The sequence below is a fragment of the Chlorocebus sabaeus genome, chromosome 17, assembly GCF_047675955.1.
Source record: "Chlorocebus sabaeus isolate Y175 chromosome 17, mChlSab1.0.hap1, whole genome shotgun sequence".
Classification (NCBI taxonomy): domain Eukaryota; kingdom Metazoa; phylum Chordata; class Mammalia; order Primates; family Cercopithecidae; genus Chlorocebus; species Chlorocebus sabaeus.
Genome location: NC_132920.1, coordinates 24,413,877 through 24,424,509, shown reverse-complemented (window position 1 = coordinate 24,424,509; position 10,633 = coordinate 24,413,877). Strand labels below are relative to the sequence as shown.

General features: G+C 42.0%; 1 protein-coding gene across 3 annotated transcripts in view; it reads left to right on the top strand.

The window, feature by feature from the left end:
- The window catches only part of GPLD1 (glycosylphosphatidylinositol specific phospholipase D1), a 68,076-nt gene that overhangs the window by 3,539 nt on the left and 53,904 nt on the right, over window positions 1-10,633 (top strand). Inside the window, exons 2-3 of one of the 3 annotated variants that reach the window (XM_038005748.2) lie at window positions 809-894; window positions 4,170-4,225. In XM_038005748.2, the coding sequence (XP_037861676.2) occupies window positions 809-894; window positions 4,170-4,225 (142 nt within the window). Of the gene's footprint in view, window positions 1-794; window positions 895-4,169; window positions 4,226-10,633 lie in introns of those variants that run through there. The other 2 variants (XM_038005750.2, XM_073005690.1) reach the window with 2 other exon arrangements.

The window sequence follows — 10,633 nt, the reverse complement described above, 5'->3', positions numbered from 1 at the left end:
ATGAAGTGTAGCTGGCTACCTAATGATATATCCTAAGCTTAACATTTTCTAAACCCTGTTTCTTGGCCCTAAATCTGCCCCCTTCCTTCCACCTCCCAAGTGGAATTGACATCTTTGCTTCCCCTGCAGGAATCTGACCTTGCAACAGGCTCTGGATAAGCCCCATTAGAACAGCCAGAGGTAGAGAGACCAGGAGTGGCTGCTCTTGTGTAATCCCATACAAGTGTCAGTATCTGTTGCCAAATACTGAAAGAGAAGCTAGTTCCAGCTGATCACCATAAAAGCTTTCCCAGCACTTGTGGCTTGGGAGATGGAGGAAGCAGGACAACCTGATAAATGTATAGAAAGGATGCATGAGAGATCCACCCTTGTAAGGTGAGGTGGTCCAATATGTTGACTATCTGCACAGGTCAGCCTTTTTATAGAAAGCAAAAAATATCTGGAGACAACTTTGCTTGCATTTCTACACAAATTTCACATTAAAATGAAATCCAGAAAAAACCTCGGTCAGAAGATGTAGTGCTTCTGGACTGAGGCTTTTCAGATTTCAGTTTATCCTCCCACCCCCACCCCCCAGGAGTACAGAGTTTGTTTGCTGTTCTGGTGAAGCTAAACAGTAGTTGAACAGTTGACTTCATTGGAAAACGATATTATTTTGAAATGAGGCTTGGTTTCCCGGGTCAGTGACCTGCTTAGAGAGAAGCGGTGGGTCTGCGCCTGGATTTCGGAGTCACGGTGCTGCCGCAGCTCTGAGCATTCCCACGTCATTAGAGGAGCCGGTGGGGAATGAGAGCATGTCTGCTTTCAGGTTGTGGCCCGGCCTGATGATGATCGTGCTGGCTTCTCTCTGCCGTAGAGGTTCATCGTGTGGCCTTTCAACGCACGTAGAAATCGGTAAGTACTGGTGTCTCGTTATGTTATTGAGAGGACAGTACATCTGTCAAAGACATTAAGGAAGAGATTGAAAATCCAGCTCGTGGATTGATACAGTTTCCCCTGGGCACTGAGCTGAGTGGCCTGAGAGCTGGGAGGAGAAGCCCGTGATTGCAATCATCCAGGGATAGGGATTGGCAGCACGGGTTCAGTTAAGGGGAAAATAAGAAAGACAGCTGATGCCCCGTTGGTCATGGGGCCCCTGCGTGTTTCTCTGGGTGGGGAAATAGAGGCTCAGTAAATGAGAGGTTGCAATGCGGCAGCAGAACTGACAGAATGGGAGAGGAACAAGATGGTTGGAATATGGCAGGAGTGAGAAATGTGCTTTTGTTGTTTTACATGTGCAAGGACAGGCATTTCCTACTGTATGTAAAGAGCCACGTGTGGCCATGGGAGTGGGTCCCTGAGTCAAATTGCTGTAAAAGTGTTTGGCTTCAGGAAGGTCAAGAAAGTAAGGGAGTTTGGTCATCCACATTCACGGTGCCAGTAAGATGGCAGGAGTTGGGGAGGAGAAGGGGACAGCAAGCCAGTGCCACCGACCTTAGGGGCAAGGGCAGAGTCATCCTGGATGTAGGGAGATGGTACCACAAAGAGTTATTTAAAATTTTTATTTTTCTAGCTTTATTGATGTATAATTGACAAACAAAAATTGTATAAATTTAAGATACACAACATGATATGTTGATATATGTATGCCTTGTGAAGTGATTAGCACAATCAAGCTAATTAACACATGCGCCCCCCACATAGCTACCATGTTTTTTGCATATGGAGTGAGAACACTTAAGATCTTTCTTAGCAAAAGGATTTGGTTCTTGTGTGAAGTGTGTTTGTAACATGTTTTAACAAATGGAAAATGTGAGTCAATTTGTAATAGAATTAGCTATGATAACATTCTACAGCAATTTTCAGATTAATTTCAGATATACCTGATGCTCTGAGTTTTCTCTTTTTTTTTTTTTTTTTTGAGACAGAGTCTCGCTCTGTCCCCCAGGCTGGACTGCAGTGGCGTGATCTCGGCTCACTGCAAGCTCCTCCTCCTGAGTTCATGCCATTCTTCTGCCTCAGCCTCCCAAGTAGCTGGGACTATAGGCGCCCACCACCACGCCTGGCTAATTTTTTTGTATTGTTTTAGTAGAGATGGGATTTCAGGGTGTTAGCCAGGATGATCTTGATCTCCTGACCTTGTGGTCCGCCTGCCTTGGGCTACCAAAGTGCTGGGATTACAGGCGTGAGCCATCATGCCTGGCCTGAATTTTCTTTAATTTAGATAAAAACTATAACAGAATTTTATAGTTATACCACCTCCAGATGTTTCAAAGAATAAGATTATAGGAAAAAAAATGAAAATTTATCAGTGCAAAACAGACATATATACTGAGCTATGATGGGCAAGAACCTGTTGTCATAGAATTTGACTATCCGAAAGGACACTAGAAGTCACTGAGTCCAGTTCTTTTCTTTTACAGATGAAGAAACTGATACTAGACAGTTTTACAGCTAACTTTTTAGTGGCCTGGCCTAGAATTACATGTCCTGACAGCTGGTCTGGCGTTCTTTCCATTAAAAATGTATTGCTAGAAAGGGAGTCGGGAAACAATGGAAAAGAGAACCAGACTTAGGTTCTAATTCCAGCCATCCAGTAAAGTAGATGTGTGACTCTGAGCAATTCACTTTACCTACCTCTCAATTCTATAAAATGAAGGGGTTGAACTTCTTGAAGAATTGTAAAGTATCTTCCAGTTCTATGTTCTGTGAAGTTGAAATTGCTGAAACTACAGAATGATCTGATGAGGAACAAATATAAATGGAAATATTCAATTTTTTAATCCTTAGAGTTAAAAAATTTACAAGACAGATTGCATCTGAAATTTTAATAAAACCAGATAATTGCTTGCCTTTCTTCGATAAGTACCAAAGGTCCTAATTGATATTTAAAGAATAATATTTATGTGAAGATAATTGAAGGCATCTCCTGAAATAGATTCTGAGAATTTTTTTACACAGAAGACCAAAACTCCATCATTTATTTACTAATAAATTAGATGATTTTATAAATGTTTTGGTTCACTTTTTCATTTCTTATGAAGGGCCTGAGTGGAAGGTCAGCATTGTGTGAGTGAGTTAATTAGAAATGGCTTCATTCAGCGTAAATCACTGGAATCCTATAAACAGATTATTTGGATTTGTGGGTTGTGACTTTTATGATATTAATGCTTATAATATAGTAGTGGCTATAGTTTTTTGTTATATGAATTTTTGAAATTGGAGGCGATTCACAACAGAAATAAGGTATCGCCTTTGAACGTCACTTCACAGGGAATGTTAGTCCTCTTACTGGTTCTTGGGAGGTTCAGGCTGTGGGTGGGTGTGGGGTGGAGCTGGTAGTTTCCTGAGATTATTTTGTCCTTCTGGTCCAATGATGAGAAACTTTTGAGGATCATATGCTCAGTCCATGGGTTAGGTGTTACATTGTATTTTGTACTTAGGTTTGTTTACATCAGTACTGAAGGAAAGTATGATGATGACAGTTTCTTTTTTTTTTTTTTTGAGACAGAGTCTTGCTCTGTTGCCCAGGCTGGAGTGCAGTGGCGTGGTCTTGGTTCACTGCAACGTCTGCCTCCCAGGTTCAAGTGATTCCCCTGCCTCAGCCTTCCAAGTAGCTGGGATTACAGGCACGCACCACCAGGCCTGGCTAATTTTTTGTATTTTTAGTAGAAACGGGTTTCTCCGTGTTGATCAGGCTGGTCTCAAACCCCTGACCTCAGGTGATCTGCCCACCTCGGCCTCCCAAAGTGCTGGGATTACAGGTGTCAGCCACCATGCCTGGCCTGACAGTTTCTTTTTCTTGAGCTCCTTACCAAGTGTCAGCCACTGGGCTTGTCACTTAGCATTTATTATTTCAACCAACCTGTACGGTGGGTATTTTTTAAACTCAATTTTCCGTAGGAGGGAACTGAGGTCTAGAGAGGTTGAATAGCACTAAAGCTCATAGAACCATTTAATAGTTAAGCAGAAACTTTAAATCACCATCTAAACTTGCTTTGTACTATAACAATAGAAATATTGCACAAATCTATAATGAAAATTGCCAGCGAGTGCAAACTTATTTCATTTCCTACATCCTTGACAGTTACAACCACAAAATTGTATATTTTTCTTTTAAAATCATCTCGCCTAAGTTATGTTTTCAGTAATAGTTGAACTTAATTGATTTATGTATTTATTTCTCTCAGGACACAGAGCTCTGGAGTTTCTTCATCTTCACAATGGGCATGTTAACTACAAAGAGGTAGAAATCTTGATTTTTTCCTTCCTTCTTTGTGCATTAGTTTTCTTCTATAGGTGCCAAACAAAGATCCTAACAGATATTTAAACAGTAATTTTAAGATTTATTTTGGCTGGCCGTGGTGGCTCACGCCTGTAATCCCAGCACTTTGGGCGCCGAGGCAGGCAGATCACCTGAGGTCAGGAGTTCGAGACCACCCTGACCAACATGGAGAAACCCCATCTCTACTAAAAATACAAAATTAGCCAGGCGTGGTGGTGCATGCCTGCAATCCCAGCTATTCAGGAGGCTGAGGCAGGAGAATCGCTTGAACCCGGGAGGTGGAGGTTGTGGTACACTCCACTGCACTCCAGCCTGGGCAACAAGAGTAAAACTCCGTCTCAAAACAAAACAAAAAAAGACTCATTTTTTATTTCTTTATGTTATAATGTTATATATTATGTTATTAATGTTATAAGACATTAATATTATGGTTAAAAGGTATATGTCTCTTCCAAGTGCTACTTGAACATTTTATATGTATCTTATATATATCACACTTAAAATTTAAAGATTTTGATAAGAATCATAATTTGAAAAAATACTTGAGAATTTTTTAAATAGTACATTTTAAAAAGTTGCTAATTTTGTCTGTATCATTCCAATATTTGTATATGTGCTGCTGATAAGAGCACATCTTTTTTGTTTTTATTATAGAGATGGGGTCTCACTATGTTGCCCAAGCTGGTCTTGAAATCCTGGGCTCACGCAATCCTCCCACTTTGGCCTCCCAAAGCACTGGGATTATAGGCATGAGCCACTATGCCTGGCCCGTCTTTTTTGTTTTTATTTTAAAAAGTCATACTTGAGAGAGATCATTGATTTTCCACTTCTTGTTACTGTGTGTTACGCACAAATTGCATCACCAGGAGAAGGAAGTGTTTATTAAGAAATATGCCCTGAGATTCTCCGTCCAACTCCTACTATATTCTATATCATGGTAGGACTAGCTGATGACTCACCTTTACCCATCTTCAAATGAACACATTCTGATCATAAGCACTATTTGTTCTGTGGCTAAGTAATACTTTGGGACAAAGATGTAATTCTTTCATACCTACATTCGATAAGTGGTTAGCATTCCCTTCTGACATCAGAATTGGGTCATTTGATAACATTAAGTCTTGATAGTCCATTTGGGAAGCAGGATGGTAAGATAACTGAAATTTGTTGTATCCTCAAAATATTTTTAGTCATAAGATTCAACTTCCTCCCTTGCCAACTTAACAGGCCGAATGAGGAAAAACAGCATTTATATCTGATATTCATCTTCACTGACCTTGATGGCGAGTGGGCAGGAAAGAGGAGTGGAAATGAGAATCCACCTAATTCATCACATGAACAGTCAATCCAGAGTGTGTGCAGAGTGATTTCTAGTAGAGGTTTTCTACCAGGTATTCTAGTAGAGGTATTATTAATTTAAAACCTGTTAAATGAACACAGACGCTCCCTTTCAGGATGCATTCTAATCCAAATACTAATGTCATCCTCAGAAATAGGCCAGGCATGATGGTTTACACCTGTGATCCCAGCACTTTGGGAGGCCAAGGCGGGTTGATCACTTGAGGTCAAGAGTTTGAGACCAACCTGGCCAACATGATGAAACCCCATCTTCACTAAAAATATAAAAATTAACTGGCCATGGTGGCAGACACCTATAGTCTAGTCCCAGCTACTTGGGAGGCTGAGGCAGGTAATCATTTGAACCTGGAAGGTGGAGGCTGAAGTGAGCTGAGATAACACCACTGCACTCCAGCCTAGGCGACAGAGCAAGCCTCCATCTCTAAAAAAAAACAAAAAAAACAAAAAAACACACACACACACACACACACAAACAAAACAAAACAAAAACAGCCCCTGAATGCATTGATTTTTTGAAGGGTTTTTTTTGTGTGTGTGTCTCTATCTCCTTCAGTTCTGCTCTGATCTTAGTTATTTCTTGTCTTCTGCTAGCTTTTGAATTTGTTTGCTCTTGCTTCTCTAGTTCTTTTCATTGTGATGTTAGGGTGTTGATTTTAGATCTTTCCTGCTTTCTCTTGTGGGCCCTTAGTGCTATACATTTCCCTCCACACACTGCTTTAAATGTGTCCCAGAGATTCTGGTACGTTGTGTCTTTGTTCTCATTGGTTTTAAGGAACATTTTTATTTCTGCCTATATTTCGCTGTTTAACCAGTAGTCATTCAGGAGCAGGCTTTTCAGTTTCCAGGTAGTGTGGTTTTGAGTGAGTTTCTTAATCCTGAGTTCTAATTTGATTGCACTGTGGTCTGAGTGACTGTTACGATTTCCGTTCTTTTGCATTTGCTGGGGAGTGTTTTACTTCCAATTATGTGGTCAGTTTTAGAATAAGTGTGATGTGGTGCTGAGAAGAATGTATATTCTGTTGATTTGGGGTGGAGAATTCTGTAGATGTCTATTAGGTCCACTTGGTCCAGAGCTGAGTCCAAGTCCTGGATATCCTTGTTAATTTCCTGTCTCCTTGATCTGTCTGATATTGACAGTGGGGTGTTAAAGTCTCCCACTATTATTGTGTGGGAGTCTAAGTCTCTTTGTAGGTCTCTAAGAACTTGCTTTATGAATTGGGTGCTTCTGGGTGCATATATGTTTAGGATAGTTAGCTCTCCTTGTTGCATTGATCCCTTTACCATTGTGTAATGCCCTTCTTTGTCTCTTTTGATCTTTGTTGGTTTAAAGTCTGTTTTATCAGAGACCAGGATTGCAACTCCCACCTTTTTTTTTTTTTTTTTTTGCTTTTTACTTGCTTGCTAAATATTCCTCCATCCCTTTATTTTCAGCCTATGTGTGTCTTTGCACGTGAGATGGGTCTCCTGAATACAGCGCACCGATGGGTCTTGATTCTTTATCCAATTTGCCAGTCTGTGTCTTTTAATTGGGGCATTTAGCCCATTTACATTTAAGGTTAATATTGTTATTTGTGAATTTGATCCTGTCATTATGATGCTAGCTGGTTATTTTGCCAGTTCATTGATGCAGTTTCTTTGTGGTGTCAATGGTCTTTACAATTTGGTATGTTTTTGCAGTGGCTGGTACCGGTTCTTCCTTTCCATGTTTAGTGCTTCCTTCAGGAGCTCTTGTAAGGCAGGCCTGGTGGTGACAGAATCTCTCAGCATTTGCTTGTGTATAAAGGATTTTATTTCTCCTTCACTTATGAAACTTAGTCTGGCTGGATATGAAATTCTGGGTTGGAAATTCTCTAAGAATGTTGAATATTGGCCCCCATTCTCTTCTGGCTTGTAGGGTCTCTGCAGAGAGATCTGCTGTTAGTTTGATCGGCTTCCCTTTGTGGGTAACCTGACCTTTCTGGCTGGCTGCCCTTAACATTTTTTCCTTCATTTCAACCTTGGTGAATCTGACGATTATGTGTCTTGGGGTTGCTCTTCTCGAGGAGTATCTTTGTGATGTTCTCTGTATTTCCTGAATTTGAATGTTGGCCTGTCTTGCTCAGTTGGGGAAGTTCTCCTGGATGATATCCTGCAGAGTGTTTTCCAACTTGGATCCATTCTCCCCATCACTTTCAGGTACACCAATTAAACGTAGGTTTGGTCTTTTCACATAGTCCCATATTTCTTGGAGGCTTTGCTTGTTCCTTTTCATTCTTTTTACTGTAATCTTGTCTTCTTGATTTATTTCATTAAGTTGATCTTCAATCTCTGATATCCTTTCTTGTGCTTGATGGATTCAGCTATCGATATTTGTGTATGCTTCACGAAGTTCTCATGCTGTTTTTCATCTCCATCAGGTCATTTATGTTCTTCTCTAAATTGCTTATTCTAGTTAGCAATTCCTCTAACCTTTTTTTCAAGGTTCTTAGCTTCCTTGCATTGGGTTAGAACATGCTCCTTTAGCTCTGAGGAGTTTGTTATTACCCACCTTCTGAAACCTACTTCTGTCATTTCATCAAACTCATTCTCCATCCAGTTTTGTTCCCTGGCTGGCAAGGAGTTGTGTTCCTTTGGAGAAGAGGTGTTCTGGTTTTTGGAATTTTCGGGCTTTTTGCGCTGGTTTCTCCCCATCTTTGTGGATTTATCTACCTTTGGTCTTTGACGTCGGTGACCTCGGATGGTGTCTCTCTCTAACAGTCAGGCCCCTCTGCTGCAGGTCTGCTGGAGGTCCACTCCAGACCCTGTTTGCATTGGTATCACCAGTGGAGGCTACAGAACAGCAAAGATTGCTGCCTGGTCTTTCCTCTGGGTGCTTCGTCCCAGAGGGGCACCTGCCAGATGTCAGCCAGAGCTCTCCTGTATGAGGTTTCTGTTGGCCCCTACTGGGAGGTGTCTTCCAGTCAGGATACACGGGAGTCAGGATCCCACTAGAGGAGACAGTCTGACCCTTAGCAGAGCTTGAACGCTGTGCTGGGAGGTCTGCTGCTCTCTTCAGAGCAGTCAGGCAGGAACGTTTAAGTCTGCTGAAGCTGCGCCCATAGCCACCCCTTCCCCCAGGTGCTCTGTCCCCAGGGATATGGAGGTTTTATCTATAAGTCCCTGGCTGGGACTGCTGCCTTTTTTTCAGATATGCCCTGCCCAGAGAGTGGTCTTGCCCTGTTACCCAGGCTGGAGTGCAGTGGCATGAACTCAGCTGACTGCAACTTCCACCTCCCGGGTTCAAGCGATCCTCCCACCTCAGCCTCCTGAATAGCTAGGACCACAGGTGCACACCACCACACCCAGCTAATTTTTTGTATTTTTGTTAGAGACGAGGTTTCAGCTTGTTTCCCAGGCTGTTTCGAACTCCTGAGCTCAAGTGATCCGCCAGCCGCAGCCTCCCAGAGTGCTGGGATTACAGATGTGAGCCAGAGACACTGCGCCCGGCCTTTATTCATTTTCATTTTTGTCAATTTGTAGGTGGAAAATGGCTTTTGTTTTGGGTTTAATTGGCATTTTAATTTTTTTCTTTCCTTTTTTTTTTTTTTTGAGACAGGGTCTGGCTCTGTCACCCAGGCTAGAATGCAGTGGCATGATCTCGACTCACTGTAACTTCCACCTCCCAGGTTCGAGCAATCCTCTCAACTCAGCCTCCCAAGTAACTAGGACTACAGACACACACCACCACACCAGGCTAATTTTTGTATTTTTTATGCATCAATTTTTCTGTTATGGTTTCTACTTGTAAATTGTGCTTAGAAAAATTATTCCCACTTCATGGTTATATAATTATTCACTTAAATTTTATCCTGTTAATTTTATGGCTTCATTTTTGACATTTAACCTTATAATTCATCTTGTATTTGTTTGGGCATAAAACTTGACAGGGATCCAGTGACTTGTCATTAGTAATATTAATTTCAAGTCAGTGTCGCCTAGGGCAGTGGTCCCCAAGTTTTTTGACACGAGGGACTGGTTTCATGGAAGACAATCTTTCTATGGATGGGGTGGGGGGTGGGGGGTAGATGGTTTCAGAATGAAACGATTTCACCTCAGATCATCAGGCATTAGATTATCCTAAGGAGCGTGCAACCTAGATCCCTAGCATGTGCAGTTCCCAGTATGATTCACACTTCTCTGAGAATCTAATGCCACTGCTGCTGTGACAGGTGGTGGAGCTGAGGAGGCAATGCTTGCTTGCCCACTGCTCACCTCCCGCTGTGTGGCCCCATTCCTAACAGGTCACAGACTGTTACCAGTTCATGGCCTGGGGGTTGGAGACCCCTGATGTAGGGTAAACATGGATTTACCCATGCAATGATGGTATACTTATTGTTACGGGGTTGTGACATCACCATTTGTTGACTACTCCATCCATTATTCATCTATTAGACGTTAAGTTATATGTATGCTTGGCCAGGTGCGGTGGCTCACGCCTGTAATCCCAGAACTTTGGGAGGCCGAGGCGGGCAGATCATGAGGTCAGGAGATCATTTTTATTAGTCTTTTTTTTTTTTTTAAGTCTTCCCAAAACACAAAGGACGTCATCTTACACTAAAGCACAGGTAGCAGCTATAAACTGATATGTACATATGTGCGCGCGTGTGTGTATTTTTCTCTTTTCACTGTGAATCATTGAAAATTTTATAAAAACCAGCTCTGGGCCAGGCATGGTGGCTCATGTCTGTAATCCCAGCACTTTGGGAGGCTGAGATGGGTGGATCCCCTGAGGTCAGGAGTTCGAGACCAGCCTGACCAACATGGCGAAACCCCATCTCTGCTAAAAATACAAAAATTAGCCAGGCATAGTGGTGCATGCCTATAATCCCAGCTACTCAGGAGGCTGAGGCAGGAGAATCGCTTGAACCTGGCAGGTTGCAGTGAGCCGAGATTGCGCCATTGCACTCCAGTCTGGGTGACAAGAGCAAAACTCCATCTCAAAAAAAAAAAAAAACAAAAAAAAAAAAAAACGCAACAAAAACAACAGCTCTG